General features: G+C 41.9%; 1 protein-coding gene across 1 annotated transcript; it reads left to right on the plus strand.

Annotated features, from left to right (window-relative positions):
• The first annotated feature begins 515 nt into the window (after positions 1-515).
• On the plus strand, positions 516-17,112 carry LOC120737312 (seizure 6-like protein). Its single transcript, XM_040037930.1, has 4 exons — positions 516-724; positions 1,356-1,494; positions 6,840-7,036; positions 16,594-17,112. Exons 3-4 carry the CDS (start codon positions 6,862-6,864, stop codon positions 16,821-16,823), a joined length of 405 nt encoding a protein of 134 aa, XP_039893864.1. The 5' UTR covers positions 516-724; positions 1,356-1,494; positions 6,840-6,861; the 3' UTR covers positions 16,824-17,112.
• Positions 17,113-21,140: the final 4,028 nt, after the last annotated feature.

The raw sequence follows: 21,140 nt of genomic DNA on the forward strand, positions 1-21,140 counted from the left end.
CCGAGCAATAGTAATAAGTGTGCCTTTTGGCATAGGCACACTTAATAATAATAATAATAAGAATAATAAATCCGAGCAATAGTAATAAGTGTGCCTTTTGGCATAGGCACACTTAATTAATGCATAATTATGTAAGCAAACAGAAGACCACTGGTAAAAAGACCAGTGTTTATTTTTGCAGATGGACTGTTAATCAGATTTTTAATAGATTGCCAGGAAGCGAGCAGGTTCTTAATCATTATATTAGCCAGCATGTTAGTTGTTTTTGGCAGTCTCAAATAGCCAGAGGATGGAAAAAATATCCTTCAAAATGTTTGTCAGTATCAATGAAGAGAAGAAAACAACCAAAGAATAATCTCTATACAATTTATTATAAATGTGTGGTTTAACAGATAATTAATGCAAAAACTATACATCATTTGACATTTAGTTATTGTAAATTGGAGGCGATGTGTTAGGAAAAATCACAGTCAAAAAAGCATAAACATTTTGGTATTCATTTTATAGAGCTTTCTATTTTCTCTTTCAGCTTTTGAACGCGGCCACTGTTACGAGCCATATCTTCAGAATGGAAACTTCACCACCTCCGACCCTCTGTATGGAGTTGGAACAGTGGTTCAGTTTACTTGTGATCCAGGCCACTCCTTAGAGCAAGGTCCCCCTGTGATTGAATGCATCAGTGCCAGAGATCCATACTGGAATGACACTGAGCCTCTGTGCAAAGGTAAAAATGAAGGCAGAAAGTGAAGAGAGGAGGCTTCATGACAGATTAGGATAAGACCATAAATGTTCTATTTTTGAGGGTTCTGTCAAAATACCTTTCAACAGAATTCCTTAACTACATAACCTTATTTCGACCTGTTTTATCCACCTATTCATGAGTAGGTGTAAAAATAATAAATTTGTCATTCGGATATTATTACAATAACTAGAGGTGGTATTTTTTATCCATTTGACTTGTAACCCAGGCTAACACACTTTGTTTTCTGCCACATATGATTTCAATTCTTGAATCAAAATCTGCTTTGACCACTTACTGCACTGAACCTAATTACAAAAGAAAACATTAAAATAATGAGCTTAGTCTCAGAGCAGATCATGAAAAACTTATAAAATGTAATTTTTAGATTTTAAGCAATTTTAATTGTGTGTGTGTGTGTGTGTGTGTGTGTGTGTGTGTGTGTGTGTGTGTGTGTGTGTGTGTGTGTGTGTGTGTGTCTTCATTCCTGGACATGAATTATATATGACTAAAAAATACATAGACAGAAAAGACATAGTTGTTTAGTAATTCTAGTTCTCAAAACAGGAACTCTCACATTTTCTTCTGCCATATGTCCTCCACCTTTCCTCTGCAGCACAGTGTGGAGGTGATTTGTCGGGTCCAGGAGGGTTAATTTTGTCTCCAAACTGGCCAGAATGGTATGGAGAAGGAGAGGACTGCAGCTGGAGGATACATGTTGGCGAGGACAAGCGGGTGCTGCTTGATGTACAACTGTGAGGAAAAACACCAACACACATACATACACACTCATGCACATTACAACTTCTGCTCTCTTCGTCTTGATACATGCTCAATCATCCAGGTAAGTAAATCCCCAAAAGTTGATTCTGTTCATCTGGACGTAGCGTTTTGTGCATACAGTACATGTGCATAATGACTGAAACCAGCCCACTGAAGGAACAATGGGCTGGGAGGTCAGTTCCTTAATCTTAATCAGAATCATAATCAGAATACTTAATAATGCAGATGTACTGTTTATAAGGATGGGGAAACCTGCAGTCAGCTGAGACTGAAGAAGTCACTTGGATGAGTGACGAAATGTTTCTCCCACAAAACGCTACGTCCAGATGAACAGAATCAACTTTTGGAGTTCTGCTCTCTTCCAAAGTTTGACACAACCAAACCTAACTTTTGTCTTTAACTTTTTTGGAGGCAGAGAGGGTGGAGGTTAGGTGTGTGCATGGGGACATCCACGAATATCTGCTGCAAATTAAATACAGGGGAAATTTTCTCCAGGCCCAGGAATGTTAGGAGCATCTGTACAACAGAGGGGACAAACTCAGGCATCTTTCACCAGGATATAAAGTACTTGTATTGCTCCCTTCTTCTATATCAAAGTTAATTACTTCTTGTGGAGAAGAAAAATTGGTTCTCAAGTCAAGTCAAGTGGCTTTATTGTTATTTTAAACATGTGCAGTGGTACAGTACACAGTGAAACAAGACAGCGTTCCTCCAAGACCATGGTGCTACATATAACAGACAATCAACACAGGACTACTCTGTACAGTTCTGTGCCGACTACTGAAAGGTAAATGAGGTGTCACAGGATGATGCCTAACCAATGCCCCAGGTCGATGAGCTCCTCGACCATGAACAGTGGAGTGAGCACTAGGTTTAACCAAGGGCTTCTGGCAGATACCCTTGTCTGCAGAGTTCAAAGAAAAAATGGCCTTCTCCACTCTGTACGGTTTCTACCACTTTTGTTTGGCTTGTTCCCAGCCACATTCCAGGGCAGGGCTCATGGCCAACACGAAGAAGTGTGTGGTTGGACAAAGGGAGGTAGAGTATTTGAGGTATTCTTTGGATGAAGGCAGGTGCATCCACAGATGGATGAAACAGCAGCTGTCAAATTCTGTCCCAAGACCATAAAAGAGGTGAGGGGGTCCTTGGGGCTGGCTGGTTACTACCTCCAGTTCATGCCAGGCTTGGCGGGCCTGACCAACCCTTGACTGATCTCACCTGAAAGGGTGCAGGTAAAGAAAGCTCTCTGTGGGGAACCCCTGCTCTACACTCCTAACTTCTCCCTACCTTTTATTCTGCAGACGGACACTTTGAACAGAGGGCCGGGCCATTTTGTCCCAGCAGGTAAAGGGGTGTCAACTGTCCAGCTGTATACATCAGCAGGAAATTGTCACAGTGGGAAGCCAGGTACGGTATGGTGAAGAGAGGTCACCTCTGCTGCTGAGCATAAATTCATCTGCGTCACCACCCCAGAAAAGGCAAGTTAACAGCACCTCAGATTAGAGCCCAGATAAATGCAACAGGGAGTTCCAGCAGCAGACAGATCTCTACATCAACTGTTCAGAGGAGACTGTGTAAAACAGCCTTTTTGGTCAAACAGCTGCTAAGAAACTACTACTAAGGAAAAGCAAAAAGCAGAAGAGATATATGTGCTCATAGAAACACAAAGAATGGACATTAGAAGAGTCTAATGAGTCCAGATTTGAGATCTTTGGTTCCACCCGTGATGTCTTTGTGCAGTGCAGAAAAGGTGAATGGATTGTCTCTATGTGCATGGTTCCCACTGTGAAGCATGGAGAAGGATTTATTCAAAATTGAAGGCACACTGAAACAGGATGTCTACCACAGCATCCTGCAGCAACATGCCATCCCATCTGGTTTGCATTAGTTGGAACGTCATTTAATTTTAACAAGACAATGACCCAAAATACACCTCCAGGCAGTGTAAGGGCTAACTGACCAAGAAGGACAGTGATTGCGCCAGATGGCCTGGCCTCCACAGTCACCTGACCTAAACCCAATTGAGATGGTTTAGGACGAGATGGACCACAGAGTGAAGGCAAAGGGGCCAGTAAGTGCTCAGCACTATTTCAAGACTGTTGACTTTTGAAAAATGATTTCAGGTGAATACCTCATGCGGGCCATCGAGAGAATGCCAAGAGTGTACAAAGCAGCAATCAAAGCAAAGGGTGGCTATTTTGAAGAATCTAAAATATAAAACATGTTTTGAATTATCCATCCATCTTCATCCGCTTTATCCGGGGCCGGGTCGCGGGGGCAGCAGCCTAAGCAGAAAAGCCCAGGCCTCCCTCTCCCCAGCCACCTCCTCCAGCTTATCCGGGGGAACACCAAGGCATTCCCAGGCCAGCCGAGAGATATAATCTCTCCAGCGTGTCCTGGGTCCACCCTGGGGCCTCCTCCCGGTGGGACATGCCCGGAACACCAACCCCAGGAGGCGCCCAGGAGGCATCCTTGTCAGATGCCCGAACCACCTCAGCTGGCTCCTTTCGATGTGGAGGAGCAGCGGCTCTACTCTGAGCCCTTAGCCTATCTCTAAGGGAGAGGCCAGCCACCCTTCGGAGGAAGCTCATTTCTGCCGCTTGTATCTGTGATCTCGTTCTTTCGGTCACTACCCACAGCTCGTGGCCATAGGTGAGGGTAGGGACGTAGATCGACCGGTAAATTGAGAGCTTCGCTTTTACACTCAGCTCCCTCTTCACCATGACGGACCGGTGCAGCGTCCGCATCACTGCGGCCACAGCACCAATCTGTCTGTCGATCTCCGGCTCCCTTCTCCCATCACTCACTAACAAAACCCCGAGGTACTTGAACTCCTCCACTTGGGGCAGGAACTCATCCCCGACCCGGAGTGGGCACTCCACCCTTTTCCGGCTGAGAACCATGGCCTCAGATTTGGAGGTGCTGATCCTCATTCCCGCTGCTTCACACTCGGCTGCGAACTGTTCCAGTGCTAGCTGGAGGCCTTCACCCAATGAAGCCAACAAAACCACATCATCCGTGAAAAGCAGAGATGAGATTCTGAGGCCACTGAAGTGAAAGCCCTTATGAACAGCCCCTTATGAACAGAATCGGTGGCAAAGGGCAGCCCTGGCGGAGCCCATCACCCACCGGGAACGAGTCCGACTTATTCCCGCAATGCAAACCAAGCTCTTGCAATGGTTGTATAGGGATCGAATGGCCTGTAGAAATGGGCCTGACACCCCATACTCCCGCAGCACCTCCCACAGGACACCCCGAGGGACACGGTCGAATGCCTTCTCCAAGTCCACAAAACACATGTAGACTGGTTGGGCAAACTCCCATGCACCCTCAAGTATCCTTGAGAGGATAAAGAGCTGGTCCAGTGTTCCGCGACCAGGACGAAAACCGCATTGTTCCTCCTGTATCCGAGGTTCAGCTAGCGGACGAATTCTCTTTTCCAGCACCCTGGCATAGACTTCCCAGGGAGGCGGAATTATTTCACAGTTTTTTGTTCATTACAAAGTTTCATATGTTCATTAAAGTTTCAATGCCTTCAGTAAGAATCTACAATGTAACTAGTCATGAAAATAAAGAAAAAACATTTTAAATCCAAAATCCTGCTTCGTAGTATAGACCTCTGCCACACCGAATTCTGTCAACTTCAGGGACGCAGAAAGCAAGCTTTAAACTTTCTGACTTTCTATTTTCTGCAAAAATAGGTCAAATATGGACAGTGGTAAGAACAGCTAGTCTTTTCTGCCAAATCCAGCCCCATGACATCTACCCAGAAAAGTAATTTGTTAACAGTCTAACTGTGCAGCAACTGTTAACTAAGTAATTTAGTAACAGCAAGTTAACTTTAACAAACATTAAATGCTGTCAGCTTCACTGAGAAACAAATTTAAACACACTGATTACAAGTTTTTTTTAACTGTTTCAAAAGAGAACATGATCCTCCAAAATGGTAATAATCCTGCTCTCTGATGCTGTTAAGCCAGGGGTTTAGATTTGAAGTGAGCTACTGGGAATACTTGTACCCAAGCGGAAACTCTTCTTTTTGGCAGACCAATCACAGTTTAGTGTACTGCTTCCTCCTACTCGTGAATTAATGTAAATGTTTTCTTTGTTTTTACTTGATTGCTTTAAGTTAACTTCACTTAAAACAGAGAGTAAACTGTTATTTATACTGCCTATTCAACAAAGCATTTCTTTTTTTTTTCCATGAAGACATGAAGACATGAAGAACCAAAACAAATTCGTTGTTTGTGTGCACAAGCTTGGCCAAATTAAGATTTTTCCTACAGCTAATAATAACTTGGGAAAAACAAGTAAAAAAGTTTATATTGTACATGATTTTACAGTGTAAGGTGAAACTGTGTGCACATTGGAAGTGATTTGCAGCGATGTGTTAACCACAGGCCGCACAAAGTAGCATTCAGTGATTTCAAGCGACTACAGGCAAAATAACTGCTGGCAACATGAGGTGGGAGAGACCCAAGCTAACTTTTCTCAACTTCGAAGATTCCCTCTATGAGAGGGAAGAATAATGTTGATTGACATATGACCTGGTAGTAAATACACTAGTGAATCACCTAGGCAACTAAAGCCTGGATGCAAGTGAGCAGCCATCAACATCAAAGTGCTGTGCAGTGAGTGAACTGTTTCCAGTGTGGATGCAGCTTAAGATAATCAATGTTTAGTTTTCACTTCATGTTCTAACACACAGAAATGTGAGCGGTTTCAGTTTGGTCATGTAACTGTTGACAAAAAAACATCCACTCAAAAACCGGAAACTACTCCTTTCAATTTGTATATAAGTATTGATATTAACAATGAGTTGATACCTGCTCGAATAAAAGGAATATCTGTAACTCACCAACAGTCCAAAAGCACTATCGTGAAATTAATTTTAAAGTAAATAACTCACCTTAAGTAAGGCTTTACTATTGTTTTATTTAAATTAAGTTATTATACAATTTTCAATTATATAAAAAGGGAATGGACAAGTTTAATTAAACTCTCTGGCAGCTTTGTTCCAGCTACACTTGTTTTGGTATGCCATATAATATTTTCAGATATTTCAGTATTCAAAATCTTGCAAACTACAACTTTTCAAAGCCACTGTGGTGTGATCAATCAAACGTGTCTTGGGCAAAAACAGTGCAGTCATGCTTACATACTCCTGTGAATGAATGCAGCATTTAGACTTTGATGTCATTTTGTCTCCCACACAGTCAGCTGTTTGTACAAATGTGTTCTGAATCATTATAACTCATCTTGAACTGATATCATTAGCTGTACTGCAGTATTTCTTTCCCTTCCTCCTTGTCTTCAGACTCAACATCAGTGACAGTGACATGCTGACGATCACCGATGGAGATGAGGTCACAACTCGTATTCTGGGACGCTATGTTGGAGGCAGCAGCCCCTTCAAGCTTTCCTCAACGACCCCTGATCTGACTGTGACCTTCCACTCTGACCCGGCGGGGCTTGTCTTCGGCAAGGGGGAAGGCTTTATTATCAACTATATAGGTGACAATAACCGTTAAAGGTCTATTTTTGCTTTAAGTGTTAAAAAAGAGTATAAGCTGCGAAAAAGAATCTTAAAATCTACTTATCCATCCATCCATCCATCCATCCATTCTCTTCTGCATTTGGGTCTTCTATTTTAGTTAGAAGACTCAAATGCCATGTTGCAATACTATACTGCTATGGTAGCCAACGTTTCAAATGCAGATTTTGACAGGTTTGTGAGTGTACACTTTATCCAAATCTAGTGAGGGTTTACTCACCTTTGCCAGTGGGTGGCTGTAGCTCAGGCGGTAGAGCAGAATGTGTATGAATGTAGTTAGGAAGCCCTCAGCTAAGAGAAAGTGTGTGATTTGGTGAATGTGGCATGATGTATAAAGCAGCGGTCCCCCGGGCCTCGGACCGGTACCGGGCCGCGCGAGTTGAGGTTCAGGTGTAAAATGTATGGTTTTTATTGGTTTTCAGTGTTATTTTGTTATCGGTTTGATCGTTAACTCTGTTTTCCTGGGTCTTTTCACGTGTGTTATGAATAAATCTTCCTTTTTTCGGTACCGGTACTAGTTTTATTTTGTTGTATTTATCTGCAACACCTTAAAGGCCGGTCCGTGAAAATATTGTCGGGCATAAACCGGTCTGTGGCGCAAAAAAGGTTGGAGACCACTGGTATAAAGCACTTTGAGTAATCCTCGAGAGTTGAAAAACGCTATATAAGAATCAGTCCATTCACTGGCTGAACAGAGTTTGGTCATGTTCCTTTTGTACTACTATGCACATGTTATTATTACATGGTTTAATTAAGGTACACATTAGGCTGACATCTGGGGCCAGAGCTGAAACTGTTCTGGGCCAGCATTGTGTCTGCAACTGGCCCGTGGCTGCACACGACTTATACATGGCCCACATACCGGAAAGAATGACGGCCCTTTGATGGCCCAGACCAGGTTTGCGAGAGGTAATCCACACATGGGCCAGCAAAGGACCACCAGTGTGTCTGCAACTGGCCTTGTGCTGGCCAATGTGTGGGCCACCTTTGGCAAACCAGATCTGGGCCACCAAGGGGCCGTCATTCTTTCTGGTATGTGGGCCATGTGTAAGCACACTGTGTGGGCCAGATCTGGGCCATACCAATTTTGCTATGTGGGTTCAGTCTCAGCTGACTGCAGGTTTCTCCAACCTTTAAAACAGTACATTTGCACAATGACTTGAACTAGTACTCCCGGTGAACAATGGGCTGTGAGGTCAGTTCCTTCATTAATATGCAAATTGTTATGGCCACTGATCAACAACCAGTACTCAAATATCATTAATCAATGACAATGATCAATGGCCATGAGTACCAGAGTTGGGGAATGGCTGCCATCACAGCATTGTAAGATTGTGAAAGATGTATTCTTAGGCCCTCTCCTCGATTCAGAGACGTTTTTTCCCTTTTCATGTAAATGGCCTCCTTGACCCTTCCCAAACCAGCAGGATGTGTACATCCTCATCACTGAAAGAGTGGCCACTGGCCTGTAGGTTTGAATACGCTGTGTCCTTGCCTCACAAGTTAGCTCTTCTATGTTCTGCCATCCGCTTAGCCAGAGGTTGTTTGATTTCCCTGATAACTATATCATGGCAATCCTCCTGGCACTTAACACTGTACACTATATTGTTCTGTTTGTGCCAGGGGACGGGTTCCATGCGGTTGTCCAATTTTTTGGCACAGTATGTTTTGGGGTTTAAAAGCCACAGAGATACTGTGTTTAGATAAAATGCATCTCAATTGTTCCCATACTCCTGACACATAAGGGATCAGTAAGGGTTTTCGCTTAGGCTGTCATGGTCCTGGGTCTTGTGACCCAGAGTTCATGTGTTTTTGAGTTTTTGTTAATATTACAATGTCATTCATGGTTTTTGTTCTCTTTATGGGTTTTGTGCTTATCTATAGTTTATAGTCTTTAGGGTTCTGTCTCGATGTCTTCCCTGTGTCTCCGTGTTTCATGTTCCCTCTCGTCTCTCCAGTTAGAATGTCCCCCTGTTTGTTTCTCTCCCCTGTATAGGAATTTATTTTATTTATGTATTAATGACATTATTTTATTGTATAATGCCTTGGTGCCACTGGATTTTAGCATGTCTCACACTCATACAGTTAGACAGATGGTGGAGGTCTGGTAAGGAAGTTGGGGGATGCAGACAACTCCACAGGAATAATCTTTTGTCTCTTTGAGGACTCTGGGAGGTAGCAAGGGAGTGTGAACCTTAAGGTGTGAAACAGCTGTGTACTGCCTTTTGTTCCTGAAGAAGGTATTTAACTGAGAGCCATGCTAGGCTCAGGGTGAGACTCTGCTGACCGTCTGTCCCATGATCATGCAGGCTCTCCACCAAGCTTGGTTTTCTGTTCTTTGTTTGTGATTAAAGAATGTTAGCTACCGCTCACCACTTGTCTGCAGGCTTTATTTAATGGAAAACTTCCACAACACCCCGTTCTTGGAGTTAAGCTTGTGTGTCTTTGTCTGCTTTTTCATATTTGTCGTGCTTCCAGTTTTATTTTGATGGTCCTTGTTCTGCGTAAAACGTATTCACTTTTGCTTCCCCTTTGTCTCCTTATGTCAGATTAGTCCCCAGCTGTGTTCCCACCTGTTCCCCATCCTCTCATTATCCTGTGTATTTAATCCCTCAGTCTACCTCTATTTGTTGTCGCATTTTCCACGTTAGTGGTATGTCCAGTCATTAGTGGCCAGTCAGGAGTGTCTTAGTTCTAGAGGTGGGAATCACCATACATCCCACGATACGATATTATCACAATACTTAACGCACGATACGATATTATTGCAATTTTTAAAAATATTTTGCGATATTCAGATTCTGTACATAAAGGTAAACTTTATCAATATTCATTTTATCTAATATCAAAGTCTCACACTCAGTCTTTCTCTCATTTCAGTCAGTTATATTGGTGACAAACTGAACGGTTTGTATTACAGTCTAGTCCAACTTAACTGAATGCAACCACCTGGTACAATTATAGCTATTCTGAACTATGCAATTTATGAAAACTATGCAGGCCCTTCAGCAACTGAAGAATTTGAAAGTAAATTAAAACAAAATATAATTTTACATTAAATAAAAAAGTTTTAAACTTAATTAAAATAAAACATGTCTTAAATTAAAATAAGTAAACTGTCATGTTTATTGCTGCCAAAAAAAAGTTAAACACATTTGGACAGTGAAGGAATGTCAGGATTCTTGCTCAGAAAAAGGATCAACATGCTCTGAAGTCAGAGCACAAAAACCTTTTTTGTAACAAAATATCGATTTCTGCTGTCCCTGTATCGATACATTATTAGCAAACAAAATATCACGATACTACACAGTATCGATTTTTTCCCCCACCCCTACTTAGTTCTAGTTTATGTTTGTTTGTTTTCTTTAGTATTCATGTATTTTGTTTTTTAGTTAATTTTTCCTAGCAAATAAAGCTGCTGCTTTGAGTTAAGTTTTCCATCTGAGAGTCCTGCGTTTGGGTCGTAACCTAGCCTGCCACACAGCTTACCACACAGTTCACCACATAGGTAGCAGTTGTCCTTCTTCTCTGCTGGATTGCCTGGAGCTTTCTTTAGGCGCCTTCCCAGCTTTGATTAATGCCCAGTTTGAATAACCACATTTACTCAGGGCCTTCTTAATATGATGTTCTTCTGCTTCCCTGGCCGCTGTATCTGTGGGGATCGTTTCTTCTGGGCTATATTCTAAGCAGCATATTAAACATATCAGGTCCCCATAAGGAGAATCCTGTGCTAACGGCTGTCTAAATGACTCGGCTAAAGTTAGTAGCATGCTTGTTGTTTTTGTCTTTGCACTAGGATGATGTCGGCGTAAATGTGCAGTCATATTCGTTGTGTTCCCACTAGTGCTTTCAGGTTAATCTCGTTGAAATGACCTTAACGCCACAACACGGCAAATCTCCGTTAACGAGCTACCGCCGATCGCCCCGTGCATGGGGCTAGACGGCCAACACGTTAACGAGCTAACTGCGCTAACACACTAGTTCCCACCCATGTAATTGAGCATTGCATGGCACATCCAACATACTGTTTTACTTTAGTCCATGACTCGCTTACCTTCAGGGTCATACGTCACATGAAAACCAAAATAATTCCAAACGCCAGATCTGAATGAGGGTGGGGGAGGTCCATGTTGCAAGGAGAGCTTAACTTCTGTCTTGCTAGCTTGCCCTGCGCTCTTCCTTCTGACTATGCTATCTGTGTTGAGCGCTCAGTGGATCTGCGCTCGACAGTGCAGCCTAGGCGGAGTAGTCGAACGCAGATTCACTGAGCGCTCAACACAGACAGCATCGTCAGAAGGAAAGTTGATAAAATAAATTACAAATGTTGTATTGTTCGATACATATGCGTACCGAACCGAAAGCACTGTATCGAACGGTTCAATATCGATACGAATATCGTTGCACCCCTAATATATATATATATATATATATATACACACACACATATATATAGGGAGTGCAGAATTATTAGGCAAGTTGGATTTTTGAGGAATAATTTTATTATTGAACAACAACCATGTTCTCAATGAACCCAAAAAAAACTCATTAATATCAAAGCTGAATGTTTTTGGAAGTAGTTTTTAGTTTGTTTTTAGTTTTAGCTATTTTAGGGGGATATCTGTGTGTGCAGGTGACTATTACTGTGCATAATTATTAGGCAACTTAACAAAAAACAAATATATACCCATTTCAATTATTTATTTTTACCAGTGAAACCAATATAACATCTCCACATTCACAAATATACATTTCTGACATTCAAAAACAAAACAAAAACAAATCAGTGACCAATATAGCCACCTTTCTTTGCAAGGACACTCAAAAGCCTGCCATCCATGGATTCTGTCAGTGTTTTGATCTGTTCACCATCAACATGACGTGCAGACACAGCCTCCCAGACACTGTTCAGAGAGGTGTACTGTTTTCCCTCCTTGTAAATCTCACATTTGATGATGGACCACAGGTTCTCAATGGGGTTCAGATCAGGTGAACAAGGTGGCCATGTCATTAGTTTTTCTTCTTTTATACCCTTTCTTGCCAGCCACGCTGTGGAGTACTTGGACGCGTGTGATGGAGCATTGTCCTGCATGAAAATCATGTTTTTCTTGAAGGATGCAGACTTCTTCCTTTACCACTGCTTGAAGAAGGTGTCTTCCAGAAACTGGCAGTAGGACTGGGAGTTGAGCTTGACTCCATCCTCAACCCGAAAAGGCCCCACAAGCTCATCTTTGATGATACCAGCCCAAACCAGTACTCCACCTCCACCTTGCTGGCGTCTGAGTCGGACTGGAGCTCTCTGCCCTTTACCAATCCAGCCACGGGCCCATCCATCTGGCCCATCGAGACTCACTCTCATTTCATCAGTCCATAAAACCTTAGAAAAATCAGTCTTGAGATATTTCTTGGCCCAGTCTTGACGTTTCAGCTTGTGTGTCTTGTTCAGTGGTGGTCGTCTTTCAGCCTTTCTTACCTTGGCCATGTCTCTGAGTATTGCACACCTTGTGCTTTTGGGCACTCCAGTGATGTTGCAGCTCTGAAATATGGCCAAACTGGTGGCAAGTGGCATCTTGGCAGCTGCACGCTTGACTTTTCTCAGTTCATGGGCAGTTATTTTGCGCCTTGGTTTTTCCACACGCTTCTTGCGACCCTGTTGACTATTTTGAATGAAACGCTTGATTGTTCGATGATCACGCTTCAGAAGCTTTGCAATTTTGAGACTGCTGCATCCCTCTGCAAGATATCTCACTATTTTTTGACTTTTCTGAGCCTGTCAAGTCCTTCTTTTGACCCATTTTGCCAAAGGAAAGGACGTTGCCTAATAATTATGCACACCTGATATAGGGTGTTGATGTCATTAGACCACACCCCTTCTCATTACAGAGATGCACATCACCTAATATGCTTAATTGGTATTAGGCTTTCGAGCCTATACAGCTTGGAGTAAGACAACATGCATGAAGAGGATGATGTGGACAAAATACTCATTTGCCTAATAATTCTGCACTCCCTGTAATGGTAATCAAAAGAGATGCAAATTATTCAGTTCAATTTTATTTATTTATTTATTTTTTCCCTTCTTTCACCCCCAACCAGTTTCCTCCCTGGTTCTTCCAGAGGTTTCTTTCTGTTAAAAGGGAAGCTTTTTTCTAACTGTAACCAAGCGTTTGATCAAAGAGATTTGTTTGATTATTGGGGTTTTTTATATACTATTGTAGGGTCTACCCTACAATATAAAGCACCTTGGGGCAACTGTTCTTGAGAATTTGAGTTATATAAATAAAACTGAATTGGATTAAACTGAATTAGATTTCTATAGTCAGTTCACAACAACAGCTGACTTTCACCACTTCTTCCAGTTGGTCAGGAAGGGCTGGTCATCTGCCATAACCAGGTTGGTGAGGAGGGGGAAGAGGAACATAGAAAGACCAAAAATAACAAGCAGGACAAAAAACTAACTATAGAAAAAGGTTAAGGACAAATAGTGGTGACAAGGAAAATGGGAGCACAGCAGGAAACAAATTAAAAATAACAAAACAGGGGAAAGCAAACTGAGCACAAAGGACATGATACAAGTGACCATCAAAATAAAACAGGAACTGGCACACAGACTGAGATCCAGACAAGGACACTTACAGTTGACAAAAGAACAGAGGAAAGACAGACAGGAAAACGTATGACACACTGGAGAGACAATGGATGAACCACGAGGAGGGGAACATGGAACAAGTAAGGGAGATGAAAGCAGACACGACTAAGGCATGGATTGAGAGGGCGAGGGACTCAGGGAAAGAGAGAAACACAGAAGGAGGGAACGAGAAACATGGAGGAGGAGTGCGAGGGACATGGACGGAAAAAGATTTAAACACCAATGACTTGACAGTCACATACAGGCAACACAGGGGAGAGACCAAGACACAAGAGTAACCTAACAAGAAACTAAACTGTGAATACAAGGGAACTCAAGAACTTGGAAAGAATAACTCAAGATTGACTAGTGAGACTTGAATAACATCGTCAAAATAAAAACAATCAACAAAACACAGGAAACTCAAAATACTGGTATGACGATCCAGAACAATGACAGTATATTAAGTGGTAATAAGTAGGAGTAACAGTTGGTATCAGTGCTATATACTGTCAACAATCAGCAATGACCTGGAAAATACTCTAATACTAAAATAATTTTAAAAATTGTAAACATTTAAAAAAAAATGCCTAGAAAAGGTTCTAGTGTATTGTCTTTCTTATTCCAAATGAAGGTAAAAATTTATTAAATGAACTTTATTCATCCCATTCTTTATGGGATGATGTGAAACATCGGCTAAGAAAGTGAACTCACAAAACACAGATCGTCATCAGATCAATAGACTTCTATAGAATCAGTCATAGACAGTCTAGACATAATCCAAGTTTAAAGGTATATTCATTTCTTTTTCCACATAAGATTATATTAACAGATATTAATAAATATATTTAATTTTCAGTATAGTGTTGAAAAAGTACTTCAAAAAAGTGTTGGTGGTGTTGTCATAGGGAACATGCAATGCGTAAAAGACATAAGTGCAATATCCTTCTTTGACAAGTGCAATATCCTTTCATTGTGTTTCGCAGAACTGTATTTGTGTGTATTTATACTTTACATTTACTATTTTATTTTATTATACTCTCAATTTTATTATATTGTTATTTTATTACTGTAGAATGCTGAGTGAAAGCATGCAAGAATGTATGCATGCTAGCTCTGCTCCAATTTCGCTGTACAATGCCTAATATAGTGATAATAAAGGAATTTATTTTTTTATAAGCAGGAAGAGGTGCTAGGCTAAAACTAAACCCTTGTTCTAGTGGTAATCCTACACACACTCAATACTTTCCCAAGGGCTTCATGGTTTGCACTTGGTCAGCAACTATCCTTTAACCACCGCTGTCACAAGCTCAACTGACCTAATAAATCAAAAATATGATATTTCTATGGATTTTTTTTCTCTTCTTCTTCATGTCCTTCAATGAGGGAAGACTAAGTACTACTTTGGCTCATTACCCTACCTTCAGGTGGAAAAAAGGGTGCCGGCCCACCTGAGTAACTTCATTAGATGTCTATACGTAATACATATGTTTGGATTTTCTTAACATAGTGTGATAGTATTTAATTATTAACAATTTTGTTAAGAATTTAGTATTTTTTGATTGATTAAAGTAAAAATCTTATATAGGAAAGTAAAAATATTAGGAGAAAATTAGTTACTGTAATGTATGAATTTGAAAGCAGTGAAATATTGTGAGACAGCAAAACAGTGGCATACCCTGAGACCAAAAAAACAACATCAATGTGAAGTGCCAATTGATAGAAGTTCTTGCATTTTATTACTTTGATGGTATGTTGTACCTGCACTGTTTTTGAACGCAACTTGGTAATCAATCTTGCTAGCATTAGATAACAACATAACAAATACCTTGCCTAAATGTGTTTGCTTCTTCACCAAAAAAAACCAAAAGTGAGAGTCATTGCAAAATAGTTTGAACAGCTTTTTTTGGGGGGGGGGGGGAAGGCAAAGTGGTCCGGGAATAAACTTTACTTAAACTTAGTGCTGTCAGTGTTAATCTCGTTAAAATGATGTTAACATAATAACTGCATTAATGCAGCAAATCTCCATTAGCGAGTAAGCGCGGATCGCCCCGTGCACGGGGCTGCACGATGCTAATGCGTTGACGCCAAAGTGCTAACATTGAGGCTTCAAGATGTGTTGTCTAAGCTGGCTATGTTCGTCTTTTATGCACAGTGTTGTATTTGTTTTTTGTTTCATTAGAGCTCTTTGAGGGAGCACAAAGTCAGCCATTTGTATTGTTTTAACTCAAAGGTATGACTTTAAGTGTCCAGAATCTGCTGGAGTAAGCCAGCAGCAGAGATTCACATGAGAATGTGTTAATTTAAATGCATTCTGTTACTTTGCAGCAACCCCCCAAAATTATGACTGATGGTACATCAACACAGCCAAGACAATTACCTGAGAGCTTTTAATAATTTTGTTGAGGACCCCTTCAGTCGAAATCTGAATTTAAACTCTGTCTTTTCATCAGCAGCTTTAGTAGCAAGGTGTCTGTGCCAGAGTGAATGTAATGGAGAGTTGATATTTGAAGACAGTCCATCACTGAGGAAATCCATACTTCCATCACATTCTATCATATGGGGGTGGCTGTAGCTCAGGAGGTAGAGCAGATCATCTACTGATCGGAAGGTTGGTGGTTTGATCCTGGCTCCCTCTAGTCTGCATGCCAAATATCCTTGGGCAAGATATTAGTCGCTCTCCAATGCATCCATCGGAGTACGAATGTGTGTTATTTTAGATAGTAATACAAAAATATTCACTATTTACATGGAAATCAGCTGTGCTGTTGTCTTGACTTGTTTTTTTTTTTCTTGACTTGCAGCTACCTGAACTAAGCCTGAACAATATATATTGGCATCGTAATAATGAAGCCATTAATCAGAATGTCTTTTCTTTCATACTCTTGTCAGAGGTGTCTCGAAACGACTCTTGTCCAGATCTGCCTGAGATCCAGAATGGCTGGAAGACAACATCCCATGTTGCACTTGTGCGAGGGGCTTGTATAACCTACCAGTGTGATCCTGGTTATGACCTGGTGGGGCGAGAGACTCTCACCTGTCAGCTGGATCTTTCCTGGAGCTCACAACCCCCATTCTGTGAAAAAAGTGAGTTCTGCTTGTTTTATTTGTTTGTACATTAACCTTTATCTGTTCTTCATGGAATTAATTAATTTTAGGTATTTCCTTGGTCCCTACAGGAGGGATTTTTAATATAGTTGTTGACAAATTGGCCATTCATCTACTGCCATGGGCCTCATGTATCAGTGTGATTCATCAATATTATCATGTGCATGCGCATGAAATTGTCCAAAATGTCTTGGTAAGCTGGAACTAAAGGGCTGAGCCCAACTACTTAAAAACAACTCCACACTATGGTCCCCCTCTACCAAACTATACACTTTGCACAGTGTAGCCAGAGAAGTACCCCTCTCCTGGCAACTGCCAAACCATACTCATCCATCAGATTGCCAGATGAAGAAGTGTAAGTTGTTGCTCCAGAGAAGGCCTTTCCACTGCTCTAGGGTCCAGTAGCGGTGTGCCTTACACCACTTGCAACTGACGCTTTGCATTCCATTTGCATGTAGGACTCAACAATCGTCTATCTGCATGGGTGTTGGACTTCCTCAATGAGATCTCATGCAGTGAGAGAGGGTAGGTGTGTCTCTGACAGCATCACCACCATCTCGCCGCTGCTGTATTCCCTCTATACTTCTGACTGTATGGCCACTCATGGCTCCAATACCATTGTGAAGTTCGATGATGACGCAGTGGTGTTGTGCCTCATCTCCAACAACGATGAGGTGGCCTACATGGACAAGGTGACGAACCTGGCATTGTGGTGTCAAGACAGCCACCTTCTTGTCTTGCAAAACCAAGGAGCTGGTGGTGGACTTAGGAAGGAGTAAACACTGAGTCTACAAGCCCCTTATCATTAACGGCGCTCTAGTGGAGAGGGTTTTGTCCTTCAAGTATCTCAGTGTCCACATCTCCTCAGACCCGACATGGTCTGCCTCACATTAAGGTCCAGTCCAAAAAGGCTAGGCAGCGCCTGTACCATTTCCAACAACTGAGGAAGTTCGGGGTCTCTCCAGTGATCCTCAGGACTTTCTGTTCAGGCACTGTGGAGAGCATCCTCACACAGAACATCACATCCTGGTATAGGAATACCTGTGTTCAGGACTGAAAAGCTCTTCAGAGAGTGATTGGTGCAGCAGAACACTGCTGCAGGTCTATTCTCCCTCCCTACAGGACATTTACACCAGGAGATGTTGGTCCAGAGCAGCAGATATTAAAGGACTCGTCCCATCCCAGTAACAAACTGTTTCAACTTCTGCAATCAGGCAGAAGTTTCCGCACAATCGGGGCAACAGAGAGACTCAAGAGGAGCTTCTATCCTCAGGTTGTCCAAGTCCTAAATCTGAACATGCCCCCACTACCCTTATGGCATCCCTAAGTGAATGAAACAGGACCATACATCATGTTCTTGTCCCATGCCAGAACTTTCACGGTCATATTTCATATCACATCTGATTCATTATTACATCACAGGCTGCTACACTGATCATGCTCGTCACTCTGCTGAATTACTCTGTTTATATTACTTCGGCCACTTGTTTACTCTACGTGCTATCAATACATTGCTGTGCTAATATGGCACAAAACATTTTGTACATGCACATTCCGTTGCATGTACATTTTAAGATTTTTAATTTAAAATTTCCAGATATTTTTATTTATTTAATTTACTTATTGTCTATAAGTCTTTGCACAGTCAAATGAGGAGTTCAGGACACATTTCACTGTGTGTTGTACTCATATGACTATGCATGTGAAAAATAAAGAATCTTGAATCTTGAATCCACTTGGATGCAGCTGCTTGACCATGACCATTCAGTGAAGCTCTCTGAGCACTGTTCTTGACCTTATCTGAAGACCACATGAAGTTTGGAGGTCTGTAGAGGTTGAATCTGCAGAAAATTGGTTACCTCTGCACACTATGCACTTCAGCATCCACTTACCGCACTGTAATTTTATGTGACCTACCACTTCATGGTTGAGTTGTTGTAATCCCTAACTGCTTACACTTTGCTATAATACCACCAACACCATTGGGGTGGCTGTAGCTCAGGTGGTAGAGCAGGTCATCTACTAACTAACCTTGTTGCTCTCTGTTGCATCCATCGGAGTGTGAATGTGCTTGAATGTTAGACAGTAAGCACATAACAGTTAGAAAAAGTGCTTCTGTGAATGGGTACAGTTGACTGTGGAATATTTAGTAGCATTAAATTTCACGACCGCACTCATTTCACAGCTGAAATCCTGTCATGGTACCACACTGGAATTCACTGAGCTCATGAGAGGGACCCAGTCTTTCACAAATGTTTGTCGAAGCAGTCGGTTTGTCTAGATGCCTCATTTTATACCCTGTGGCAATGGAAGTTACTGGAAGACCTGTGTTCATTGATTTGGAGGGCTGAGTGAATACATTTGGTAACATAGTGTGTATTATAGTACAAATAAATTTGTACTATATTTGCAGACTGAGTTGATAGTCAAATTGTCTTGTGGTGGGATGGGACCAGAGAGTTGTTATAGAATACTAATTCTGCAAAGAACCCAAGGTTTAATCAACACGATTCACCCTCTCCGCAACATCTATAGTGAAGGCTCTGCAATTGCGACACAGGACCTGATGCACTAAGCACAATGTGATGCGTTTCTCTTGGCACTGCTGCCTCACAGCAAGAAAGTCCTGTGTTTGAATCAACTGACCATACAAATAAAGGGCCCAGTTAGTGTCAAACATCTATGACATTGGCCCTTCTGTTTTTTCAGCTTTTGCCTATACCAGGAGCTCCAGCTTTAACAGGACATTTTAAACAGTATAAAATTTGGGGAATTTGGAATTCAGTGACACAGTATGGAATTTGGGGGGGGGGGACATTTACTGGATACCCTTAGTTCATTCTTAATCTTACAAATGAACTGGTATTTGTAAAGGACCTTTTTAATTTTACTGACCATCGAAGCTTTATGTAGCTCACATAGTAAGAACAAACTTCACACACTTCTTGTTGTGCTGCAACTATGGTGACCTCTGCATCGCTGTGCTGATATACAAGACAGATAAACTTATCAGAATTTTTGCCATCCTTTCAGCAAAACCTGAGATTTTAAGAGTAAAATTAATATTTTCCATTCTTTATGAATTTGTTTTTGTATCAGGCTTGAACGTACAGTGGGGCAAAAAAGTATTTAGTCAGCCACCGATTGTGCAAGTTCCCCCACTTAAAATGATGACAGAGGTCAGTAATTTGCACCAGAGGTACACTTCAACTGTGAGAGACAGAATGTGAAAAAAAAGTCCATGAATTCACATGGTAGGATTTGTAAAGAATTTATTCGTAAATCAGGGTGGAAAATAAGTATTTGGTCACCTCAAACAAGGAAAATCTCTGGCTCTCACAGACCTGTAACGTCTTCTGTACGAAGCTTTTCTGTCCCCCACTCGTTACCTGTATGAATGGCACCTGTTTGAACTCATCATCTGTATAAAAGACACCTGTCCACAGCCTCAAACAGTCAGACTCCAAACTCCGCCATGGCCAAGACCAAAGAGCTTTTGAAGGACACCAGGAAAAGTATTGTAGACCTGCACCAGACTGGGAAGAGTGAATCTACAATAGGCAAGCAGCTTGGTGTGAAAAAATCAACTGTGGGAGCAATCATCAGAAAATGGAAGACATACAAGACCACTGATAATCTCCCTCGATCTGGGGCTCCACGCAAGATCTCATCCCGTGGGGTCAAAATGATCATGAGAACGGTGAGCAAAGATCCCAGAACCACACGGGGGGACCTGGTGAATGACCTGCAGAGAGCTGGGACCAAAGTAACAAAGGTCACCATCAGTAACACACTACAACGGCAGGGAATCAAATCCCGCAGTGCCAGACGTGTTCCGCTGCTGAAGCCAGTGCATGTCCAGGCCCGTCTGAAGTTTGCCAGAGAGCACATGGATGATACAGCAGAGGATTGGGAGAATGTCATGTGGTCAGATGAAACCAAAGTAGAACTTTTTGGTATAAACTCAACTCGTCGTGTTTGGAGGAAGAAGAATACTGAGTTGCATCCCAAGAACACCATACCTACTGTGAAGCATGGGGGTGGAAACATCATGCTATGGGGCTGTTTTTCTGCCAAGGGGACAGGACGACTGATCCGTGTTAAGGACAGAATGAATGGGGCCATGTATCGTGAGATTTTGAGCCAAAACCTCCTTCCATCAGTGAGAACTTTGAAGATGAAACGAGGCTGGGTCTTCCAACATGACAATGATCCAAAACACACCGCCTGGGCAACAAAGGAGTGGCTCCGTAAGAAGCATTTGAAAGTCCTGGAGTGGCCTAGCCAGTCTCCAGACCTCAACCCCATAGAAAATCTGTGGCGGGAGTTGA

This window comes from Simochromis diagramma, unplaced genomic scaffold (genome assembly GCF_900408965.1).
Source record: "Simochromis diagramma unplaced genomic scaffold, fSimDia1.1 OVJJ01000061.1, whole genome shotgun sequence".
NCBI classification, from domain to species: domain Eukaryota; kingdom Metazoa; phylum Chordata; class Actinopteri; order Cichliformes; family Cichlidae; genus Simochromis; species Simochromis diagramma.

What these genes read in the sequence shown, in the direction of transcription:
- LOC120737312 (XM_040037930.1), top strand. Translation starts at nt 6,862, where the DNA reads ATGCTGACGATCACCGATGGAGATGAGGTCACAACTCGTATTCTGGGA. An exon ending in CTTTATTATCAACTATATAG is followed by an intron (nt 7,037 to 16,593) that starts GTGACAATAACC and finishes TACTCTTGTCAG; the next exon opens with AGGTGTCTCGAAACGACTCT.